The sequence below is a fragment of the Hylobates moloch genome, unplaced genomic scaffold (genome assembly GCF_009828535.3).
Source record: "Hylobates moloch isolate HMO894 unplaced genomic scaffold, HMol_V3 SCAFFOLD_14, whole genome shotgun sequence".
NCBI classification, from domain to species: domain Eukaryota; kingdom Metazoa; phylum Chordata; class Mammalia; order Primates; family Hylobatidae; genus Hylobates; species Hylobates moloch.
This window is the reverse complement of record NW_026652289.1, coordinates 80,586,113-80,611,828: the sequence shown is the minus strand read 5'-3', so window position 1 is coordinate 80,611,828 and position 25,716 is coordinate 80,586,113. Positions and strand designations below refer to the sequence as shown.

At 44.2% G+C, this 25,716-nt stretch overlaps 1 protein-coding gene across 1 annotated transcript in view; it reads left to right on the top strand.

Annotated features, from left to right (window-relative positions):
* The window catches only part of RYR3 (ryanodine receptor 3), a 564,315-nt gene that overhangs the window by 342,437 nt on the left and 196,162 nt on the right, over nucleotides 1-25,716 (top strand). The window contains exons 29-38 of the mRNA XM_058427349.1: nucleotides 878-1,053; nucleotides 1,955-1,991; nucleotides 3,603-3,766; nucleotides 7,191-7,356; nucleotides 14,239-14,325; nucleotides 14,716-14,942; nucleotides 16,658-17,453; nucleotides 18,047-18,247; nucleotides 23,889-23,991; nucleotides 24,895-25,032. Coding sequence (XP_058283332.1) covers nucleotides 878-1,053; nucleotides 1,955-1,991; nucleotides 3,603-3,766; nucleotides 7,191-7,356; nucleotides 14,239-14,325; nucleotides 14,716-14,942; nucleotides 16,658-17,453; nucleotides 18,047-18,247; nucleotides 23,889-23,991; nucleotides 24,895-25,032 — 2,095 coding nt within the window. The remainder of the gene's footprint in view (nucleotides 1-877; nucleotides 1,054-1,954; nucleotides 1,992-3,602; nucleotides 3,767-7,190; nucleotides 7,357-14,238; nucleotides 14,326-14,715; nucleotides 14,943-16,657; nucleotides 17,454-18,046; nucleotides 18,248-23,888; nucleotides 23,992-24,894; nucleotides 25,033-25,716) is intronic.

Sequence of the window (25,716 nt, the reverse complement as noted above, 5' to 3'; positions counted from 1 at the left end):
TTCTTCCTCAGTTAAATAGTAGAGACTCTTCTCTCTCTGATTCCTCCCTAACCATTGCTTTAGAAAAGTGACTCTTAAACTTTTGGAGGTCATGAACCCCTAGAGGCCCTCTACTTAGAAAAATAGAATTGAAGTATTCTCATAGGACCTAGGACAAGAACAGTTCTATAGAGAGCAAAGAAAAGGCTCAGATTATAAGAAACTTATTATTGTAAGCCTCAGTTCACATCCCCTGTATCCCCCCATTTCCCTCTCCACACACAAATTGCAAAAATCCATTTCTGACCTTTCCTCCCCTAACTCTGCCCCCTGCAATGCTTGTGCCTAGGAACTGCTGATTTCCTAGGATTAGGAGGCTCCAGCAGCCTCAGACTTCAGGCCGTGACTGTGGCAGAGATGAGAGCTGGGCTGGGTGGGGAGGGTGCCCTTCTCAGGAGCTGGACATCCTTCCTGGGCTTTGGGATTACTTTTGTCCCTTCCCTTAGATGTTCTCATGCCCAGTGACAAGCATGGTCCTTGGAAAGATTATCTTCTTTAGCCACTTGCCCCCTGACCTAAAAGGTTAGCCTCTGTGGACACTATGCTCTGTCTCCCAGATGCCACCCCCCTCTGGCATTTATTCTCCACCCTTGGCCTTACAGAGAACCCAGTGAGCATGTTTTTAAATCTCTAATTTCCCTAGCCAGGAGCAGATCTGTTTCTTCCTACAGGACAAGGCCCAAGTAATGATGAGAATCATAGTTTGGTTATCGCTGGACACAACTTACTTCTATAGTTCACAGAATGCCTTGCCATGTGCATGTCCGCGAGGGAAAAAGGGACTGGGTCAAGGTCAGGCCCTTTGGTATGTCAAGGTAAGGACTCGTCCTGTTTCCAGGTCATGAGGATTGATGGCACCATGGACAGCCCTCCGTGTCTCAAGGTGACCCATAAGACATTTGGCACACAGAATAGCAATGCTGACATGATCTATTGCCGCTTGAGCATGCCTGTCGAGTGCCACTCCTCCTTCAGCCACAGCCCCTGTCTGGACAGTGAAGCTTTCCAGAAAAGGTGAGGGTGAGGCCTCCAGTTCTCAGAGGCACTCATTGCATCTACTGTAAAGTGAGCTTTCTGCTTTTTACCCTAACTCAGCACAGGAACTCCATAGATAGGGTTCTCTCTGCTTTCAGTCAGGTAAAAAAAAAAAAAAAAAGAGAATGTGTGTGCACGCATGTGCATGCAAGTACACGTGTGTGTTTGTGCAGTGCATAATTAAGGTACCAATCATGCTAAACAGACACATCTGGTGGAAAAGTTTCTGCTCTTCTTGAACTCTGAGCCCCTACCTTCCTTGCTGCCCACAATTCCTGTGTTTTGTGAGTGCATAAGAGGGTGCAATTATTTTTGCTTTTGTGTGCAATTAGAAGTTTCTGGAGGCAGATACTGCCTTCTTTGCATAACTATGGGCATTGTCCAACTCTGCAGCTGTGTGATTCATGGGCAATGTGACTTCTTTCTTCCTGATAAGGAACATATTCCTTGCTGTGTTTCTTTCCCCTGACGTCTATTTTTAATCATTGATGTATGTCTGCTGCCTGGGGCCATCTTGTTGGGGTTTCCTCTAGGGTTTTGCTTTCTACCAAGCTTTTAAACAAGCACAGCTGCTTGAGAGAATAGGATAACCTATTCAGAGGTATCCCTGCTTATATTATTGCAGTCTTCCATCCTCACTCTCGACTTACCATCTAACTTACCATCTGGGCTGAGGGATAAGAGTTGGGAGTCACATCCCTCCCTTGTGTTAACAGCTTACAAATGAATAAGTCCCAAGACTGGTTGCAATCACTTGTGTTTAGGAAGTAGCCAGTTTCCTAAACTTGCCTTGATCATTGAAGGTAGATCAATTGCCTGTCGGAACTGTGGGATTCTCTATACAGCTGAATAACTAAAACATGGATTATCTTTCCCCCAGGAAACAGATGCAAGAAATACTCTCTCATACAACAACAGTAAGTAAATGTGCTCAGTTATGGTTTTAATTATTTGATTCTTTGTTGTGCCTGGTAAATATGCCCCTTACAGCAAAGATCTGTCTAGAGATCCTCTTTAATTGCCAATTACTCCGTCTTTTAATATCCGTCTTGATGCTTCCAGAACACATCTATGGCATTTCTCAAGTGAGGGAAAGAAATACAGTTACTCGGTGCAAAGCAAAAGCTCTACCTGGAGCTCCTAACTGGGCATCATTGGATACTTGTTGCCCATTTGCCATCAGGGATCCAACACTGCCTTTCTGATTGAAATGAGCATCAGTTGGAGGGCGCTCAATTAAATCTTTTGGTTTGCTTTTTTTGTGTAAACTTTTGTGAGTCAGCTCCCCCATGTCTCTGTGCAGTGCTAGGAGTGATGTTAAAAGCAATCAAATGAGAAGAAGAGCAAGAAGCCACTGCAGAAGATGGAAGCTACTTTTGGTCTCTAGACAGTAGTCAGAAAGCAACTCCTGGTTTTTCTTTCTTTCTCTCATTCTTCTTTAGCATCTGGCAAAAAAAAAAAAAAAAAGCCTGTGGAAGAAATGTGTGTCAACCCTTCTGTAAAGTTATCCAACAATCCTGAATTTGTAGGTTAACCCTCATCAGGAATAAGATTCTCGCTGCAGTGAATCACACACACAGTGTGTGTGGGACACTGTGCTCGGCACATTGTCGCCTTCCCATTTAATCTCCATTTAAAATTAATCAGCAAGCCCTGAAATGGATAATATTACACGCAATATAATGCACAGAGAGGACAAATGATTTGTTCAGAGTCACCTGATGAATACCTGGCAGTGTCAAGATTCAAGCCCAGGTTTGTCTAGCTGACCCTTTTTTCTTCCGGTCAAGAAAATTTGACAGACTACAATAAGAGCCACTTCATTAAGAATGAATCTGCTCAGTTTCATAAGGAAAATGATGAGCTAGTCACCTGCCTCAGTGCTGTAGCTATTGTTGTAATATAGTGATAGCCCCATGAATTGTATGAGCCCTGCCAAAAATTGCTGTACTTCTCAGTACTGACTGTAGTTGAGTGTGACAGCTACACAAAGCACATTTGGCCATGAGATGAACTCTTTCTTAAGCAACCTCTTTCAAGACTTTCCAGTAAAAAAGCACTGGACTTCCTTTTAGAAGGAGAAAGTATAACAGGAATGCTCTGATCCTTGACCACTCTCTCTCTGAGGACAGGGACTGTGCCCGCTCTCTCCTGCAGCGCAGATCTGCCCTGGTGCCCAGGAGATGGTTAGGGCTCTGTGCTGCCCTTCTGAGCAGCTGCCACTGCTTCCATCCACAGCATCTCCTGATTTCAGCACCAACGTCTTCTGGGCAAAGGGTGGTAGATTAGCTTGAGCATTTGCTTTGCCAGATGCTACAGTGAAATAGAAAGGAAGAATTAGGAAGCCAGAATCCCTATTCAGCCTTCCTTGCAGATCTAGCGTGTAGTCTACCTCTACTAGTGTGTACTTTTCCAGAAAAAAAAAGGGAGCCAAGTGAGCTGCTGTGTTATTTCTGCGTCTTGGGCCCCCTATCTTCAACTGGATGGGGGCTGGGGGCCGTTGACTCCCCTCTGCGGTCTCTCCACAGCAGTGCTACTATGCCATCCGCATCTTTGCTGGACAGGATCCATCCTGCGTCTGGGTCGGATGGGTGACTCCAGACTATCACTTGTACAGTGAAAAGTTTGACCTGAATAAAAACTGCACAGTGACTGTCACCCTAGGGGATGAAAGAGGCCGTGTCCACGAAAGGTAAGGGGGCTTCCAAGTGGCAGGGTTAGCATCGGGCTTCTCAGTCCCTACCCCCAGTCTTTTTCTTCCACCCCACACCCAAAGAAGGAAACATCTTGGCCTCTCTTAAAAGGAGAAAATGAAGCACAGACTTCAAATAAACAAACTGGTACTATGACAGTGAGAAAAAGTGCTAGTGAAAATAGAGAAGAATTTCATCATGTATATAAATCGTGCCCCAGAAATGGAAAATATAGACAGAGAATGGGGTACGTGATCTCTCTCAGAGTTTTTTTTCCAGCACTTCTGGGCAAGTCCCAATTTCTACAACATCAGGACAAGACAGAGAAAATCTCTGGGTGCTTGAGAGAAGTTGATTCAGAAGAAATAAAAAGATATACCACATCACACACTAACTGATATACTCAGAACTCCTCCTCCCAAGAGTTTATAATGGTTGAAAGCATAAGGAATGAAAGAGACATTGAAACTTCATGAATAATAACCACCAAATAGAAATTAGGAAACTTTAGGGCAAGCACGTTCTAGGCATACCCATACCCTCCCACTGGTCTGCTGGCACTGCTGCCAGAGAAGGGATTGTTGGCCTGATGTGCTCCAGGGGTGACTCAGGAGACCATGGCTTGTGGTTTCCATCTATTCCCCACCTATGTGAGGTACAGGAGCATCTTTTCCCTATACAGCCATATGTAGAGATGTCATAAGTTGTTTGTCAAGCTGGCCTTTGCTCCCTACAAAGACAGGAACGTCTTGGAATCAGTGCCCTTTAGAGAATATTGGCTCACCAAAGACTAGTGGCCGGAGGTGAGTCACAGTCACTGTGTCATGAGGGACCTGCAGCTGGTTAGGAGTGCTGGCTTAGGCCGGGCACAGTGGCTCACGCCTGTAATCACAGCACTTTGGGAGGCCAAGGTCAAGAGATGGAGACCACCCTGGCCAACACGATGAAACCCCGTTTCTACTAAAAATACAAAAATTAGCTGGGCGTGGTGGCGTGTGCCTGTAGTCCCAGCTACTCAGGAGGCTGAGGCAGGAGAATCACTGGAACCCAGGAGGAGAATGTTGAAGTGAACGGAGATCAAAAAAAAAAAAAAAAAAAAAAAAAAAGTGCTGGCTTTAGAATAAACTGCCTGGGTTCGTAGGCATATGACATTGGACCAGTCACTTAACCTCCCTGGGCCTCGATTTCCTCATCTAAAGATGAGGATAATAGTTTCCATCACAGAGTATTGTAAGGATTAGATAAGTTAATTCATAGAAAAATTCTTAGGACAGTGCCTCAACTCAGGCACTCAGTAAATATCAGCTACAGTCATCCCTTGGCATATGAGCTAGATTTGCCCCAGCATCTTCCGCCTATACCAACATCCGCTCATACTCAATGACTGCAGTCAGCACTGAACCTCTGTATAGGAAAAGTCAGCCTTCCCTATTGGTGAGTTTTGCACTCTGTGAACACTGTATTTTCCATCCATGTGTGGTTGAAAAAAATTCACCTATAAGTGGACCCATGTATTATGGACCTATGCAATTCAAACCCATGTTTTTCAAGGGTCAGCTGTATAATTATTATTCCCATTATTGAATGTCCATCATTGTGAGAGCCAAAATAGATGCTATAAGCAACATCTGGTTTAGATTGGAAATGAAAGTATTCTAAAGTAATAGACCAATCCAGGCTTTGTTCTTCAGCCAGAAGAAAAGGCAGAAGTGTCCACCTCATTTGAGTTTGTAATTCCAGTTTGCTGGCTCTACCATACGAGATAGATTACTTGATTTATCCGAACCTCCATGGCCGTACTTACTGTGAAAATTAACTGACATTTTAGCACCTAGGATAAGACATACTGTATGGTACACATTCAATAATTCTTACTTCTTTGTCCTACGTAATAAGCAATAAATACAAAATCTGTTTACAGATGCTTTAGGACATTTTGAATTTGGGACCTTTAATATATGACCAAAGTCAGCCACTTCACATTCCCACAGCTTTAATACATTATTAATTGAATTCTGTATTAGTCATCAGTATGGTTAGCACCTTAATCACTAAAAAGTAGTACTAACATGGCTGCAGTTATGGAACTCTAATAACGCTATAACTCTTTGAAAGAGGCTATTTGCACTGGCCCCTGCCTGAGGGCATTCACAGGAAGTGAGCAGACCCGTCATTGCCCCAAAGGAGAGGACAGGAGATTAATGCATGCTTACAATGTGGGGAAGTGATAGACTTCTAGAGGCAGAAGGAACCTCGGAGAATCCTAATTGAACCTTTGGTTTTTCAAATGAGAATAGCATCCCGAGAGGTGAAGCAACTCTCAGAGTTTACAGGATCTATTCCAGGATCTACCCACCCCACAGTGCCAAATGTACTATCCCTGCCGCTGTGTGGCCTTGCCCTCTGTGCTGAGGACCACAACAGGAAGCCAAGCTGAGTCACATCAGACTGACCCTAAGATGTTTAAAGGGGCTGCTCTTCCATCAGGTATAGCGTCAGCCTTTTATTTAACTTGAGAAAAGTCATGTCATGTCACTTCGAGGGACCAGGTGCCTGAGCTGATGTACACCAGTGTGGGCTTAGAAGGAGAAAGAATCAGCCGTCTCTTGCCCACGTGGGGGAAATCTGAGAATCACTTCTGCCACTGCACATCTCCCCAGCTCACCTGGGATGTGAAATCCTACAATTAGGGAATCAGGCTTTGGGAGCCTTAAAGTCTTTTTCATTATTATAGTTTGCTTTTAAGTGTAAATACCTGTAATGGAGTTTTGTCTTCTGGGGTTTGGTAGACAGAAAGCTAAGCAAGGCACCAAAGTTGATGGTTAGCCAGTAGTGCGGGAGGCAGAACTCCAAGGCACTGGGAAGGACAGGGGCGTATAAGTCAAGGTAGCGGCAAGGTGTCAGAGAAAAACTACTTTGTAGGGCGCCCAGGCCGGCCATCCTAAGGAATGTGGGCCCGAGTTTTTAAGTGTTTTACAGCCTTTTGCCCTGGTTACCAGACTGGGACTCTGAACCCAGACTTTTTTTCTGCCTCTTATTCCAAATCCCCATATAAGTTTGCCGAAGGTGGTCATTCACTCCGTGCCTCAATTTCCCGTCTCTTTGGTGGGATACTGCCATTCCCATGATCTGTTTCACAAAGGTGTGTTGACATTGAGTCTGGAAACAGTTCTCTGAATATTGTGCTCTTTGGAAGGAGGTAGCCTGAATAGATTGCCACATCCTTACGCTGAGTGGTTTGTGTCTGAGTAAATTAGGTTGAAGCTAGATAAACTCATTTAAGAAAAAACAAGTATTTGGAGCTGAACAGAAAGCTTTCTAGGAAAGTTTCTGTAGCCATTTTTATTTTTCATTTCATTCCTGAGTCTTGATTACAAACTGCCCCAGTCCAGATTCTGTGCCTTTTCCTGTCTTGGCTCCTAGTGTGAAACGCAGCAACTGCTACATGGTCTGGGGTGGGGACATTGTAGCCAGTTCCCAGAGATCAAATCGGAGCAACGTGGACCTGGAGATCGGCTGTCTCGTGGATCTGGCGATGGGCATGTTGTCCTTCTCAGCCAACGGAAAGGAACTGGGCACCTGCTACCAGGTAAGGGCGGCTTCTGGGGCCGAAACAGGGCTATCCCAGGCCTGGTGTTTATGACTGTGTTCCTTGTTCTCCATACTCAGCATTCCTGCCACGGTGTGTCAAGCTGATAAGCCCATGTGGGCCATGGGCCACTTAGGACAACAAATAAACAACAGCAAAGTTACTTCATTGTATGCAGAGAAAAAAGGGCTGGGCAATCATAGTTATTGGTTGATCCAATATGCCAGTCGTCTTTCTAGAGGACAAAAGGTCTTTTCCTTGGTGTTGAGCTGTAAATGTTATTTATTTATTTCATAAATATTTCTTCTGCAGCCTTATCTATTACCTGCACTATACAAGATACGAGACGTAAAAGGTGAACAGAAATACTTCTCACTTTAAGAAACTTCTGTACTCAAAATAGAAACCTATAAAAATGGATTAATTTGCCAGGAAATACCCTTTTGCAAAAAGGTTATCCACATTCCCTATGACTACCTTATAAGATGCTTTAAAAATACATTTATAGGCCAGGCGCGGTGGCTCATGCCTGTAATCCCAGCACTTTGGGAGGCCAAGACGAGGGGATCATGAGGGCAGGAGATTGAGACCATCCTGGCTAACACAGTGAAACCCTGTCTCTACTAAAAATGCAAAATTTAACCGAGCGTGGTGGCCTGTGCCTGTAGTCCCATCTACTCAGGAGGCTGAGGCAGGAGAATCACTTGAACCTGGGAGGCGGAGGTTGCAGTGAGCTGAGATCACGCCACTGCACCCCAGCCTGGGCAACAAAGCAAGACTCCATCTCAAAAAAAAAAAAAAATACATTTATATAAATAATGTGTTTCCTCATTTCCTGGACTGTGAACTTCCATAGAGCTACTCAGGAAAACCATCTGTTATACACATGTAGGTTTACCTGTCATTAACCACAAGCAGCCTGATCTCTTCATCCTTGATGGCCAGGTAAGCTTGGGAAACTGCCACGTATCACATCCTCCTCTTGAAGTTTTGTAATGAAGGTTAGCACACTGAAATATTTGATAAATACTTCAGAAAGAAACCTATCTAACCAAGCAATTCTCAAATTATTTGACAAAGAAAAGCACTTTTTTAAATTTTAAGAATCAGTAATGTTCTATGAACCTAGAGTTCCACAGAGCAAGCTATGGGAGATGGGAGGTTAAGGAATTAATGTCTGTGTTAAACATTCTTGACTCTCCAAGGTAGAATGGAGAATCACAAGTATTTGTAGACAGAGAACGCTATACAAGTTCAAAAAAGAAGCGCTCATTCCATCACGAGCAGTCAGGAAAATGTTCATTAAGGAGAAATCTTGATTTTTTTTTTTCTTTTTTTAAGGAAAAAGCGTTTTTACGGGCCAGGCATGGAGGCTCACACCTGTAGTCCCAGTATCTTGGGGAGGCCGAGGCAGACAGATCGTTTGAGCTCAGGAGTTCGAGACCAGCCTGGGCAACATGGTGGACCCTCAGCTTTACAAAAAATACAAAAATTAGCTGGCTGTGGTGGCATACATCTGTGGTCCCAGCTACTCAGGAGGCTGAGAGAATCACTTGAGTCTGGGGAGGTCAAGGCTGCAGTAAGCCCTGATTGTTCCACTGCACTCCAGTCTGAGTGACTGAGTGAGACCCTCTCTTAAAAAAATAAAATAAAAATAAAAAAAGAATGAATTTTCATGGGTAGAAAGAGAAGAGTGTTGAATACATAGCTCAAGAAGTATTATGGAGATGGGGAAGCAGAAAGTGTGTTTGGGGATCTGTGGACAACATCGCATAGGGCTCTTATGGTTATTGGTAAGAAATTTATTTGGAAAGCTGGGGAGATATAGATAGGAAATGGGGAGCCATTGAAGGTTTCTGAGCAGGAGAGTGGCGTGCATTATTTAAGGAATCCAACAGTTTTTCAGGGTCACCAGTTTACCTAACCAAGCAAATTAAAAACATCCTGCTATGATGTACACGGATAAAACCCCTGATTGTTAAATCAGCCTCAGGTTACAGCCACCAGGCTGAAAAGCCTCTTGGCAGCCAGTTCTCTGGCCTGTGGTTGGAGAGAATGGGGTAAGGTAGACAGCAGACAGAGTAGCCACCTCCCATCTGAAATGTTCATTGACCAAGAACAGGTGGACCAAACCCTTCCTGGGGGCGGGGAGCAGCCTGCTGGCACAGAGGCCGCCACCTTGTTTCTCCAGCACCTCCTGCAGTGCATGACCCTCTCTGCACCTCCTCCTCCTCCTCCTCCTGGGAGAAAGTGGAATCATCACCACTTGGCACGCTTGCTTCAGCAGCTGGGGCCCAACCAGCTATTTCCAGAAAGATGCACTCACAAAGCCAGGCTTTCAGGCAGAAAGTAGAGTATTATTCTCCTAGTACTTTTTCATGATTCTATCTCCTCCACCCCCAAATCCCCTGAGAAATGTTTTATCTACATTACCGCTGTCCTTTGGAATCCATTAGCTTTTTCCCATTAACTTTATAAATGAGTTTAACTGAAGGGTCCTCCCTGAGCTGCAGAGAACACTAAAGCATCTCGTAACTTTTAAGACTAGCTGATCTTTAGAAGTTCAAAAAAATTAATTAATTTTTTTAAATGGCATTTGCAGCAGCAGTGACTTGTCTGCTTCAGGAAAGAGCCCATGATGTTGAAGAGGAGGACACTGTGGCAGCTTTAGCCCAGCTTTCACCATCCTCCTGAGTGACATAGGCTGGTCAGTTGTCTTCTTTTGGCTGGGTGCTGGTACCCTACCTCTTGGAGAGCCTTCCTCCACCCCGTGCATAGAAATCCTGATGACCCTGCTCAGCGATCCCAGTCCTGACTCTTGCCCTTAAGAATGCTGCTGCAAAGGAGACAGCATCAGGACTCTGTCCAGAAACCTGAGAGGTTCACACCCAGCCAGCCCCCTTCTCATTCCAGGCAAGACAGTAACGTGTCCTGCCATGCATCTGGTCCCTGACAGTGGGATTGTTGTTATTCCGCAGCTGTAGCCATTTTCATTTTTCAATTATCTCAAGAAGAACAGTCCAGCAATATTTATACACTGGCTTTCAGATTCAGAAAGGGCTAGAAACCAAAATAATGAGAGAAGGAGTCTCTCAAACAATGTTTGTAGACCTCCTCATTAAATAGTGATAAGCAATTTGAACACATTTTTCTGTCCACTTAATATAATCAGTGGAGAATTTGAGAAATAAAATCTACATTCAAGAGATACTCCTCGGCGATCGCCACTCCAGGCACACCAGTCTGAGACAGAGGCAGCTATGAGGTTTGGATTTACAAGAGGGGTTAGCTTTCAATTCAGGCCCGTTCCTACGCCATGACCTTCACACATGATTAGAAAAAGAATGTCCATTATTGCAAGGACAAACAGATCAGCCAGTGATGAAAGGTGCCTCAGATACAAAAGGGAAAATGTCAGTGGCATACCACGGCAGTGCTAAATCTGGGCTGCTTGCGCAATCCATGGGCACGTAAGTTCCTCATTTAGAAGGTAAGCTCCTTGAGGGCAGAGGCCCTCTCCTGTGCTCACTGCTGCCTCCCCATGCATGAAACAGTACCTGGCACCTAGTGAATGCTCACCGAGTGTGTGTTGCCAGCCTGACCCATGGCTGGGAAATCCCCCTGTAGGCATTTTTTTATTGCTGCCTGACAAGTTACCACAAAATTTAGCAGCTTAAAACAACACACATTCTTTCAGAGTTCCGCAGGCTTGACTGGGTACTCAGATTCTCACAAGGCCAAACACAAAGTGTACCCTGGGCCTGAACCAGGCTCATCTGGAGGCTCTAAGACGAATCCACTTCTGAGCTTATTCAAGGTATTGGCAGTTCTTTGAGATTATGGGTCTTAGGTCCTAGATTCTGAGGCCCCTGTTTCCTTGCTGGCTATCAGCCAGGGCCACTGTCAGCTCCCAGAGGGTACCCACATTCCTTTACACGTGGCCCCCTCCATTTCAAAGCCAACAAGGGCACATCTGGTTTTTCTTTCTGATTTTCCCTTCTTCCTCCAGCAGGAAAACTCCTGCTTTTAGAAGCCTCGTGCAATTTGAAAAGGCCAACAAGGTCGCCCTATCTTGAGGCCAAATGGTTAGTACAATTTTATTACATCTGCAGAATGCCTTTTGCTGTGCAACATAGCACGATCATAAGAGTAACACCAGGGGTCCCAGAGGGCCTTCTAGAATCCTGCTTACCACACCACCAATTGCCCATTTTTATCCTCATTACACCCTCATGAGCCCACACTTGTGTTTTTTTCTTATTTTAGTGATCGAAGAGACATTTCCTTTGTTTATCATGTGGGAGTATACTCTGCATGGTGGAAAATAAACCTATCCCAGGGCATCCTAAATGCTCTCAAAACACTTACTTTCTTCAGGGAGGATTGAGGAGAGCCCTGGAGTTTGGGCAGTTTACGAAGTTTTCAGGAATCAGTCCTGAGGGACCTGAAAATAAAACTCCCTCTTCAAGCTATGGCTTCCTATACTGGTGTGATTTAGTTCAGCCGAGGAAGCCTTCGACTGAATGCATTTCTCTCTCCCTGTTAGCACGGATGCATGGGCTTCCTGCTGGTCCACATGAAGTTTCCTCAGCCACAGGAGCTCTTTCCCTTCAGTTTGCAGTGACTTGAGGCCTACAAGTTGTTCTAGATGTCACATATTGGGCATTTGAGAAATCTGGGAGCCAGCCCAGGGATGACTCCTGCCTTATAGCTAAAGTCGGAACAACATCAAATCAGAATTTCCTATTCATGTCTCATCACCATGAACTCAGGGTCTGGCACAAAGCAAGTATATAATAGGTACTGCATCATCGTCTGTTGAAAGTCCTTTACAAAGCTTATTTCAGGCAGAGGCAGGCAGTACTAGCAGTCTACTCCAACATTTTGGTTTTACTGGCACTTATCTCTTCATATCATCCATGGAACATCCAGTATAAACCAAATATTTTTACCTGAAATGTGAGGCCACTTTTGTGTACTAGAAGGACCATGTACTGGGTGGAAGTCTGGGGTTTAACCAATCCATCCTGTTTCATCATGAACAAATGATAGCACTAAATCATGTAATCTTCTAAGTCATAGCCATAAAAATGTGTGGTTTTGTAAATCGTGTGTCTAAATGCATTGAGGAAGTTCATTATTTAAAGAAAACCTATGACAATTGCTTTGACAAAAAGAAAACTCACTGTACTCATTCTCTGTTGTCACATTACAAATTACTACAAATTTAGCGGCTTAAAATAACATTTATTATCCCATGATTTCTATGGATCAGGAGTCTGGCCACAGTGTATCTGGGCCCTCAGTCCAGGGTCTCACTAGGATACAGTTAAGGTGTCAGCCAGGCTGCATTCTTTTCTAGAGTTCAGTATCTTCTTCCGTGCTTACGTGCTTGTTGGCAGAATTCAGTTGCTTGCATTTGTAGAACTGAGGTCCTGTTTTCATGCTGGCTGCAGCCAGGGGCCCCTCTCCCCACCTTCCGCCCCCAAGAATTCCTTGTTCCGTGGCCCTCTCGTAAGCCTTCTAACAGTATAGCTGCTCACATCTCCAAGGTCAGCTGGAGAAGCTTTCTCTCCAGTCCACCAAGATGAAGTTTTACGTAAAATAATCTAAGAAGTGACAGGTCCTTCATCTTTGCCATTCTATTTGCTGAAAGCAAGACAAAAGTTCTAGGGGAATGGTGACTCATTGGGGTCACCTTAGGGTATGTCCAGCACACCTGCCATCCCCTAATTTGTAGATGGGGAGAGTTGCAAGAATTTCCTAATGTCTATATTTGCTTCAACCTAAAAGGTTTCAGTTGGTGGAATGAAAGTCCCAGTGTGTGAGCAGACTTTATGTAGTCTTCCATCATCCTCCAGTGACTCTGTCTTGAAAACAGTTTAGTAATATGGAATTCAGAGGCTGCTCCTCCATCAAAGGGAGCAAGTAATACCTGGAGCTCCTGATGTGGTACATTGATAAATCTAATGTTTCATCTAAGTGGCAGCTGCAGCACAATCAGTAAACGCCAGACCCTTCAACATAAGAACTGGAATGCTGAAGAATACAAAGGGGGTGGAGAGGATGGAGAGGAGTCCAGAGGAACCCGGGGAGAATGAGAGCTCTGAGAGGGAGACAGTGTCCTTTTGTTATTCCAGTGAGGGACCTCACAGACTTTGCCTGTAGAGCAGTGTTTCTCAATCAGGGGTGCTTTTGCCCTTCACAGAACATTTGGCAACGTTGGGAACCTTGTTGGCTGTCATGACTGTGGTGGGGGCAGAGAGTGCTGCTCATGTGCAGTGGGCAGAGGGCAGGGATGCCGCTCAACATCCTACAGTGCACGGGATGGCTCCCACCACAAAAAGCTACCTGGCCTGAAATGTCGGCAGTGCCAAGGTTGAGAAACCCTATCATGGGATCTCCCTGGGCTTGCTTGACTAATGTCGGTTTGCCTGAGTCAGCACCCTATCCCAGTTATCATCTCCTACGGGCAGGTGTGGAGAGTGATGGTGCTGCCATGTGCCACGTGTCTCTGGGCTCTGCGAAGAGCAAGCACATCGCACTGTTCAGTGACCAACAGCAGGTACGCCTTTGGTGGGGAGTTAGCTTCACACCTACCTGTCCTGTGCACTGGAGGAAGCTACTGGCTACAGGTATCTGAGAGAAAAAGTGAAAGGACCTGAGATTATTCAGCCCTGAGTGGAGACAGTGTTTAAGGTGTGGAATTGTGACAATCTCCGCTGATAGATAATCGGTCTCTGCGAATTTCTGAGCAGTGGAGAATGACCAGACAGCTAGCAGTCATTGGAATGAGATTGTTGACCAAAACACCCAATGGCTGAGCCAGCTGTGATGTTTGCCCAGCTCTGGGCAAAGCTTTCGATTTGTTTTGATTTCCAGGTGGAGCCTAATACCAAAGTGTTTCCAGCAGTCTTCCTGCAGCCTACAAGTACTTCTTTGTTTCAGTTTGAACTTGGAAAGCTGAAGGTATTTATTTGTCCTCTCATCTAATGGCCATGACAAGAGAAAGAATCACGAACCATTAGGAGGAAAATCCCAGGCCTCAGAAGATGGGAGAAGCCTGCTCACTTCCCATAAGCCCCCCACCCCCAGGCCCTGCCCTTTCCTGTGGCATTCAGATGATAGAATATGCATTCTTATCTTCCCCTTTTCCCACCTCTTTTGGGTGCTGAAAGAATCAATTAATGCTCATATAACCCATTATTTGAAGTGCTAATTAATGCTGGTAAAGCCCTTAGAGATCCCTGGATACATTTGTCCCTCTTTAATTTATACTGACCATATTGGTTAAAATGTCTGGGTGCGTCATCCACCAACTGTGTGTTTCTTTTCTAATGCCTTCCCCACGTGCCCCAGAACGCAATGCCCCTGTCGGCGGCCATATTCAAGAGTGAAGAGAAGAACCCAGTCCCACAGTGTCCACCTCGGCTGGACGTCCAAACCATCCAGCCCGTGCTCTGGAGCCGCATGCCCAACAGCTTCCTGAAGGTGGAGACCGAGCGTGTGAGCGAGCGCCACGGCTGGGTGGTGCAGTGCCTGGAGCCCCTGCAGATGATGGCGCTCCACATCCCCGAGGAGAACAGGTACCAGAGGGGCCCGCGAAGGAAAGGGCAGGCCTGAGGGGCAGGTGAGGCAGAGCCAAGCCAGCCCAGAAGGAAACCAGGAGCATCTGTGTTGGATCCTGCTCAGTCCCAATATGACTTGATTTCCCCAGTGCCTCAGTTTCTATTCCTTCCCACTTTCATTATTCAGAAACAGCAGGAAACACCCTACAAGGTGCCTGCCACAGGGCCTTTGTTGCAGCTCATAGTGCCTGGTATTAAGGAACAGTGCCATGCCTTAAATTAAAAACCAGTTTACCTTGAAATATGCATCATTTATGACAGGAAGGGGAAGACTCTAGCTTGACTTAGAGAATCAGGAATCAGGTTCCTGGTCTCCCCTTGCTAAGAGGTGCTATTATGGCTGGGGTTCAATCCCGTTCCTCTCTCTTTCTGGCTATGTGGCCTTGGGTACATTACTTGTGTACTTTGAACATTGCTCTCTTCATCTACACAGTGAGAGAAATGCCCACCCAAAGGGTTTCTGGGAGGAAAAAAATGAGATCATATAGGTATAATCTGGTACAGTTTCTGTACATAGTAAGAAATAAATGTTACAGTTATTGCCATCCCTTGACCTCTTTGAATAAAAAAGCAGAGTAATAGGAAAGGGTGGAGGTATTTGATACCTGCATAGGTCCCATTTAGGTGTCCCAATGGGTCACGGGCAGCAGGGCAGGCCATGGCGGGAAAGGGGCAGAAAAGACCAGGAGCCCAGCCAAGTAAGTCAATTCCACAGGGTCCTCAAATCCATGAGGAGGCGTGAGACTAAATGGAAAATCTAAGCAGAGATTAGAGCCCAGGGCTTGGACCCACACAAACAAGGGAGCAACATACAAATAGACCTCTAAGTTAAGAAAGAGAGAGCCAACTGGATAATGTTAACTGGTTTCAGGTTGGAAGGTGTTTCCTCTCTGGACAAGAGTGCAGGTGTGTTTGTTTTCAGGTTGTTGGAGGAACACCCCATGGATAGTGGTAGATTGGACATTATACAAATGATACAGATCAGTGGTCCTCAGCCTTTTTGACACCAGGGACTGGTTTCGTGGAAGACAGTTTTTCCACAGACAGTGGTGGGTGAGGCTGGGGGAGGGGGTAGAGGGGATGGTTTCAGGATGAAACTGTTCCACCTCAGATCATCAGGCATTAGATTCTTATAAGGAGCATGCAGCCTAGATCCCTTGCATGCACCCTAGATCCCTCGCATGCACGGTTCACAATAGGGTTTGCACTCCTATGAGAATCTATTGCCGGTCCCTGTCCATGGCCCTGGGATTGGGAACCCCTGATGTAGATGGTAGAATGACAGAAAGCATAATCTACATTTTCTGAGGAGATTTTACACAGGGAAATGCAAGATCTGCTTGATCCTACAAGTAAGATGACCAAGTCATCACTCTCATATATGTGCATGTTTTCTGTTTGGGAATTTCGGATTTTTTCCTAATAATGAGGACTTTCAGATTGGTAAACCAGTGTCTTGCAGGCTTTTGAGAGCCTTGTAGTTAAATATGGTGGAGTACTGGGAACTGGAATATGGACCAGAGCTGAGAGAGGCATGATAAACCGTAAGAGAAACTGTGGCAGAGACCCCTCCATCCTTCCACCCACTCTGTCTTTGTTGGGCTGGGTGAAATCGCTGGATTCTGGTGGGTTCTTCTCCCCCTGGTGTGGCTGATTGCTTGTCCTCTCCTCAGGTGTGTGGATATCCTGGAGCTCTGTGAGCAGGAGGACCTGATGCGGTTCCATTACCACACGCTGAGGCTCTACAGCGCGGTGTGCGCCCTGGGAAACAGCCGCGTGGCCTACGCCCTGTGCAGCCACGTGGACCTCTCCCAGCTCTTCTATGCCATTGACAACAAGTACCTCCCCGGCCTCCTTCGATCTGGTTTCTATGACCTGCTCATCAGCATCCACCTGGCCAACGCCAAGGAGAGGAAGCTGATGATGAAGAACGAGTACATCATCCCCATTACCAGCACCACCAGGAATATCCGCCTCTTCCCGGACGAGTCCAAGAGGCATGGACTGCCTGGGGTGGGCCTGAGAACATGTCTCAAGCCAGCGTTCAGGTTCTCCACCCCTTGCTTTGTTGTGACTGGTGAGGATCACCAAAAGCAGAGCCCTGAGATTCCCTTGGAGAGTCTCAGGACGAAGGCTCTGAGTATGCTGACAGAGGCCGTGCAGTGCAGCGGGGCCCACATCCGAGACCCCGTAGGGGGGTCTGTGGAGTTCCAGTTTGTGCCTGTGCTGAAACTCATTGGAACCCTGCTGGTCATGGGCGTGTTTGATGATGATGATGTTCGGCAGATCCTCCTCCTGATTGATCCCTCTGTGTTTGGGGAGCATAGTGCGGGGACAGAGGAGGGAGCAGAAAAGGAGGACGTGTCCCAGGTGGAGGAGAAGGCTGTGGAGGCTGGGGAGAAGGCCGGCAAGGAGGCTCCTGTCAAAGGCTTGTTGCAGACTCGGTTACCCGAGTCCGTCAAGCTGCAGGTAAGCTGCAGGTGGTTAAGTGGAGGCAGGTTAATAGATCTTCTGCTTTGATAAAAATATCAGGAACACACTGAGGATTAAAGGAGGTAAGGTGTGTCAAGTGCGCGGCATAGTGACTGGCCAAGAGTGCTTGATGATTGTGGTGCTTGTTGTTGAGTAAGTTCTAACAGTGATAAGATTGGTAATAATAACAATCCAAAACAACTCATTCCAGAAAAACAGCACAAAAAAACAATGAAAGATGGAGAGAAGGACAAACATCTCTACTTTCCATCCTCCAGGACTGGAAAATTTCAGAAAGGGAGGCAGCACTCACATGCATGATCTGGAGCTGGTTTTTCTACTCAGCTTCCTGGGAAAATATTTTCTTAGAAATGTCATTCTCTCTCTCCACAGGCAGATTTCTTGTGTCTTTAGTGAGCTGTTTTCTGTCATTGCCTTCACCTTAATGGTGAAGATATGAGTAACAGCTCTATGGCTACTGTGTGGCAATTTACTTTGTCTAAGTATCAGTGCTACTGTCTGTAAAATGGGGATGCTAGCAGCCTCACCAATGTACACAAAGTGTTATATATATAATACTTTCATTGCAGATGTGTGAGCTCCTCAGCTATCTCTGCGACTGTGAGCTGCAGCACCGCGTGGAGGCCATTGTGGCATTTGGTGACATTTATGTCTCCAAGCTGCAGGCAAATCAGAAGTTCCGCTACAATGAGCTCATGCAGGCCCTGAACATGTCTGCGGCCCTGACTGCCCGGAAGACCAAGGAGTTCCGCTCACCGCCACAGGAGCAGGTGAGGGTCCTTCCTGAGCCTCCATCCAGTTCCTATGGAAGAACTTGAGACCTATGGAACAGGGCACTTGAAACCTCTATGGTCTCTGGGGCAGCCTCAAGAGCTATGGAAGATGAAAAGACCCACTTCAATACCAGGAGACAGGCCTAGTCCTGAAAGCTAAGGAATATGTGCCAATTCTCTTGGGTAGGAAAATACCCCTTTCTAAACTGCACATGTGGCATGGCTTCCTTCCTTCTTTAACCCTCTCCAGTGCCTCCATTACTGATTCAAAGACCAGACCACTGTTGGGATTCAATTGTCTCCTCAGCAAGGATACACCACTCAGAAGGATTTCTGCCAACCCTTCCAGAAGTCGCTACCTGTCTATCAGATACCAACAGAATAGGGTCAACCTGCCCCTACTTATGAGAGTTGGCACACAGTCTTCTTCGTCTAATGCGTCTAAACCCCCTCGCCAGTGGCATGACTCTCTCACAAAGTCTCCCCAGCTCCATGGAGCCTGGAGAAGGGGACTCAGTGAGTGAGTCATCTTTGTGATTTGTTGTATTCATTCTTTACAGTACCCACCTTGGGGTTAGCCTTACCCCGATGGGAAGGGCTTCTTTAAGAAGAGTCAAGATCCTAGTGAGAAATTTCTAAGTGAGAGAGGCACATCTTGTAGAGTAAGAGTTTCCATTTTCCCTACTACTCAGCAGCTCACTTAGACCTTGCAGATGGGTTGGCCACTGCTCCTTAAGTGTTCAAAAGAAAAGATAAATCTTTCAGTGAAGGAAGTAGTTTTTGTTTTGAAACCAGATCTTTGGATTGTATTTATACATATAGATAGATAGATAGATAGATAGATAGATAGATAGATAGATAGATAGATAGATGTGTGTGTGTGTGTGTGTGTGTATATATATATATATATATATGTATGTATGTGTGTATACATCTGGGAGGGAGATGCAAAATGTAGGTAATTTTTGCATCTCCTCCCCAGGGTTCTTGCAAGGATCACATGAGATAATTTGTTTAGATTGCTTAGCATGACGCCTGTCATAGAGTAAGCATATATACATGTATATAAAACAAGCAGCCTGTCCATGAAGTGTTGTCAATATAGTTACCACCATTGTATGTTAATGGCAGAACTACAATTCCATCCAATTACTTTCCTAACCTATTTTAAAACGTAGATATTTATATTGGCTTACAAATGAATGACATATCTTGGCTTTCAAAAGACTCTCTTGAATGATACCAGCCTGGCTAATGAGCGGGTAAAGCTTATCATCCCTTTGCAAGATGAGAAAGCCCTTTGGATTGACTGGAACAGATCATTTGCACCACACAAAATGCACAAGTGTGCTATTTTCCCAAGAATTACTCCTGAAGGCTTTACAAATGTTGTCAGGCTGCTTTTAGACTGGCAATAGATCTGAATGTTCCCTATTTCACTGGGCAAATTCTGGCTCTTTCGTACGTATTTGTGAATTACAGAAGACAGAATGACATGGTGATGGTAACACGTGTTGGCCTCAGGCTATGGGTTCCCAAACTGGCTCCCCCATTGCTCGCTGTGTGGTCTTCCACATGACCTTTCTGTATCTGTTTCTTTAGCTGCAAAATGTGGATAACTTTTGCATCTCCCTCCCAGGGTTCTTGCAAGGATCCCATTTAGATTGCTTTGTGTGATGCCTATCACAGAGTAAGCATTCTGTAGGTACTGAGCGAGCTACTATTACTTTTATTTTTGGAGATATTTGCGATTGCTTCATGACAGGCTCTGTGACCTTCCATCAGTGACCCAATGAGTGGAGTTCACACATGTTTTCTGGCATCTCTTTCTCCCAGCCAAGACTGGGGTTGCCCACCCAACACTGTCCTCGTGGATATAGCTGCTCATGGTTCCAGATCTTGGGAAGGACAAGGTTTGCTCACACACTTCCTTTCCCCATTCTGCCTCCATACCTTCTACTGTCTCTTGGGCTGCCATTTAGATCCACTGCCAGTCTAAAAGCAGCTTGACAACATTCGTAAAGCCTTCAAGAGTAATTCCGGACAAAACAGCATACCTGTGCATTTGGCACAGTGCAAATAATATTTTCCAGTCGATCCAAAAGACTTTCTCATTTTACATCCAGCAAAGGGATGATGAGTATGTACCATCCTTTAGTATTCTAAACAATCCTCTGATCAATCATTTCAGACTCATTTCAGAAGTCTGTAACTCAAGAAATTCTTCACTAATGTATTAGACCAGTGATTCTTGAGCAAGCATCAGAATCATCTAAAGGGCTTAATAAAACACAGATTGCTTGGTTTCACCCCTAGAGTTTCTTTTTTGCGACAGAGTCTCACTCTGTCATGCAGGCTGGGATGCAGTGGCATCTCAGCTTACTGCAACCTCTGCTTCCCGGGTTCAAGTGATTCTCATGCCTCAGCCTCCCAAGTAGCTGGGACTACAGGCATGCACCACCATGACCAGCTAATTTTTGTATTTTTAGTAGAGGGGCAGGTTTCCCCATATTGGGCAGGCTGGTCTCGAACTCCTGACCTCAAGCTCCACCTGCCTCAGCTTCCCAAAGTGCTGGGATTACAGTCGTGAGCCACTCTGCCCAGCCTCACTCCTAGGGTTTCTAATAAGGTGGGTCTAGGGTGAGGCCTAAGCATTTGCATTTTTAGCAAGTTTTTCAGGTAATGCTGATACTGCTGGTCTGGGAATAAAAATGAAAGAAGGGACACTTACCACTATGAGATTCAGCTGTCCCCCTGCCATCCCTCTCAGAGTATTCACTTCTATAGGGCACCTACCCGTAGAGTTATCAATATCAGGAAGATTTAATGTCATCAAAGGATATGGTGCATTTAGATCAATTTCAGAGAATAGCAGTGCAAAATCACTTAGAAAATAGGATGCCTGAAAATTACAATTTTAAAACAGTGATATCCTTCTACAACCTTTGAAGAGAAAATAGATTTTTAAGCCCTATATCCAGAGAGTATTCAAGGAGATGAAAGAAAATGGGGGATATAACTAACTACAAAAGAAGGTAAAACTGAGATTAGTCCAAGGGTTGCTGGCAAGTTAGCCAAGCACAGCCAGCTGGCCTTTCACTTCCAAGAGGATGTTATTAAAGGGCATGACCTGCAGTGGAAAATTCAGCTCAACCCAGCTTTCTGTTGTATATCCTACAGGCAGGGAAGCCCCTGCTTCCTGAATGTTCTGCCAAAGGAAAGATCTTTTAGTAAAGAAATTAGTTTTCTAACTCAGAAACCAGATCTTCAAATCTTATTTTTATTTAATCGACAACAAATCAGCATATGTTGTTAATATAATTACCGTAATTTAACCTCACAGAAAAACCACAAACGTGACCTCGCCTGTTTTGTGGATATTTTTTCTTACAAACAATACCTCTACCTACTTGCAAAATATGGTTTGCAGTAAGAGCTTTGCGTAGAGTTCCTCCCAACAATGCTACATAAGGTTCGTGATTTAATAAGAGATCGCAAATTTTTCCAACCTGGAAATCCTAAACGAAAGGAGTTTGGGTTATCCTGGCTGAGGCAGCAAAATGTTTACCTCTGGTTATTTCTTCTGTCACTCCAGGTGTTCAGTGACCTGGGGTCGTGGCCCTATAGGCAGAATTCAGAGATCCAGGAACCTGAGTGGAAAAATGAATGACAGCTTTATTTTCACTGATCTCTGATAGCATTTCTTTTCTTATTTTAATATTGGCAGCAAAACAAGTACCTGACTTTGACACCAACCAAGATTGCACACTTTTTCATATCACATTACGGTGCTTACGGTATCTAGAAAGATCATTTTCATTCCTTACTACTTCAAGACCACAGTGGATATAAGACCTGCCACTAGATCATTTTCTCTAATGAGTTAATAAGTACATATGTTACTACATCACAAATTTGGTTTTTATAGTTTTGATACCTGTATTGCAATATAATTATTTCTCTTTGTAGTCCTATGTATTTTATTTTGTGCATTGAAAATATTAATCAGAGAAGCAATCCATGGGTTTCACCAGACTGTCAGAGGGGTCCATAGCACAAAAACTACTAAAAATCCCTGAGTCAGGCCTGGCGCGGTGGCTCACGCCTGTAATCCCAGCACTTTGGGAGGCCAAGGCAGGTGGATCACGAGGTCAGGAGTTCTAGATCAGCCTGGCCAACATGGTGAAAACCCATCTGTACTAAAAATACAAGAAATTAGCCAGGTGCAGTGGTGCGCGCCTGTAATCCCAGCTACTCGGCACCCTGAGGCAGGAGAATCACTTTAACCCAGGTGGTGGAGGTTGCAGTGAGCCAAGATCACGCCATTGCCTTCCAGCCTGGGCAACAAAGCAAGATTCAGTCTTGAAAAAAAAAAAAAAAAAAATCCCTGAGACAAAAACTAAAAAGAATGATAGATCTGCGTGAAACCCCATCTCTACTAAAAATACAAAAAAAAAAAAAAAAAAATCAGCCGGGCGTGGTGGCGGGCACCTGTGGTCCCAGCTACTTGGGAGGCTGAGGCAGGAGAATGGCGTGAACCTGGGAGGCGGAGCTTGCAGTGAGCCAGGATTGTGCCACTGCACTCCAGCCTGGGCGACAAAGCGAGACTGTCTCAAAAAAAAAACAAAACAAAAAACTTGTAGACAAAATTAAAAGCTGACCAAAAACTGGGCAATACATTTAGAGTATAAAAGTATATAAAAAGTTAAAAATCTAGAGGTGTGCAAAGCATTCAAGGGCAAATTTTTTAAAGAAAATTACCCAGTAGAAAAATACAGGAAAAACATGAATGGGAAATTTATAAAATACAAAATAAAATTAATCTTTGTGTGTGAAAAAAAATTTCAACCTCACCAATTAAGCATAAATTAAAGCAACAGGGATAGGACATTTTTCACGCATTCAATTGAAAATATTTGAAAATGTGTTAACTCTCATTACTATAATGAAGATGGCATAGTAATACACACTTGTATAAATTTGTTAATAATGCAAATTGTAAGCTTTCTGAAGGGCAATTTGTAAATTCATATAAAAAAATTAAAATATGCAAACCTGTTGCTCTAGTCATTTTTCTTCCGGGAGTTTATTCTAAGAAAATAAGCAGAGACATGAACAAAAATTATTTTAAGGGAAACTCAAACCAGCTTTATAAGGACAAATAATAGAACAAATATGTCATAACAGAGTTAATTTTACATATATTATAATTCTGTATAATTACAATGAACCTATTAAAAATTGGATTAAGAAAATAAGAAAATGTTCAAGTAGCATTAAGTGGAAACTCTGTTTTTTAAAAAGTGTATCTGGAATGTGATCCCATTCTGTGTGTATACCTATATAATGTCAGGAAGACATTAGCTAAAATATTAACAGTAGTTATCTCGGGGTGGTGGAATCACAGTAAATTTTCTTATTTAGATATTTTCCAAATGTTATACAATTAATACGTTACTTTTATAATCAGAAAAAGGTGAAAGCTACTTTTAAATATTGGCCACTTTTACCAAAAAAAAAAAAAAATCACTAAGCAAAATAAATTTGCAAAGAATGTAAGTGTCTGTCTAAGGCAGGATCTGAGTTGCCTTGGCCAACATTGAGAACCAACTAGCTGTTCTTCTCTTGCCTCTCAAAGATCAACATGCTTCTTAACTTTCAACTGGGAGAGAACTGCCCCTGCCCAGAGGAGATTCGGGAGGAGCTCTATGATTTCCACGAGGACCTTCTCCTTCACTGTGGTGAGCTGCCCAGAGAAAGGCTTTGTCCAAGAAAAGTCTGTTGTGGATTCCTTCATTAGAAAGCTAGTGGGAGGTTGGGAAGTTATTTTTGTATTTAAAATTGTAATACTGTCTTTCAAGACGTGACTCTATCCTAACTACTTGTGTCAGAAAAGATGCAGGAAGTAACCCTGGCAGAATATATGACCAAAATTCCTTCTGCCTAGAGGAGCCTGTGCTGAGCTATAGAGAGGAAACAGGGTTTCTAGCAAAAGAATGAAGATAACTGATCCTTATATAAACCTCACCTAATTTGCTTAAAGTTAGTTGGGACTCTCAGCTTCCAGGTGAGACAAGATTCTGATCCCTTTGCTTTTTAGCGTGTGTGTGTGTGTGTGTGTGTGTGTGTGTGTGTGTGTGTGTGTTAACTTCTGCCCTTAAGGCTTCTCAGCCAGCAATCTCTACTTGGATACGTACCTACTGGTTTCAAGCCGCTCTCAGCATTTGTGTGGCTTGTACATGGGTAGATTTAATAATATATGGGTAATTGACAAGCTTTTCATTTGAAATAACTCAATGTTAACTCCTTCTACAGACTCTAGGGCCATATCCCCCAAACATTCTTCCAGAGGTTTCAACACTATAAGAGTGTATGTAATCCCCCATACACTCTTTTGGAGGTTTTGGGGGTACAGATTCAAAACACCTGTTTGAGGATTAAACTTACTTGATGTTCTGATAAATAGGAAATCAATCTTTTCTTTTTCAAAAGCTATAAGATAGGTAAATATTTACGAGAGATTGCTTGTAGTATCTTTAGAAAGTTCCAGAAGGTTGGGAAGCAGTTTTTTAAATGTTCTTTCTGACACTATGATGGTTTCATGTACTGCTTTGGATTTTCACCCCGTTCTGTGGCTTGCTTAGGGGTTCCTTTGGAAGAAGAGGAAGAGGAGGAGGAGGACACCTCCTGGACAGGAAAACTCTGTGCCTTGGTTTACAAAATCAAAGGCCCACCCAAGCCAGAGAAGGAGCAGCCAACGGAGGAGGAGGAGAGATGCCCCAGTAAGTGACATTGCCTTTAAATGACAGTGTGCTCTTCTAAGACTTAATTAAGGTAACTGTTTTTTTAAACAAATACTGTAAGATAGATAGGGGCTGCTTAACTTCAAAGAAAGCATCTGGGCAGTATGTTATAATTGCTGGTGGTTCTGTTATGTATTTTGGGTTCTGCCTTTCTTCTGGTTGAAGAAACTTACTTTCAGACTGTCCTGAAACCTGAGATGGATTGCTTGGTGTCTGTTCTTGCTGTCGTGTTCTACTTAGCGGTGCCTATAAATACATGTCTGTTCTTCTTTTAGGTTTCCATAGTCTTCCTCTTTTAACCATTATTGTTAGTGATTATTGTTTCTGTCACTTCCCTTTGTGGTTCCTTAGCATTGAAAATTGCCCCAGAGAGGAAATAAAATAATAATAAAAGAGAGTTCGTAAAGGAAATAGGATATGAGTTTGGGAGGGGTCGTTTTTGGTTTTGGGGTATGATTTTTGAAAATGTAGCATCCTAGAAACTTTGACTTCATATTTTTCTTTTTTTATTATTATTATACTTTAGGTTCTAGGGTACATATGCACAATGTGCAGGTTTGTTACATATGTATCCATGTGCCATGTTGTTTTGCTGCACCCATTAACTCGTCATTTAGCATTAGGTATATCTCCTAATGCTGTCCCTCCCCCCTCCCCCCACCC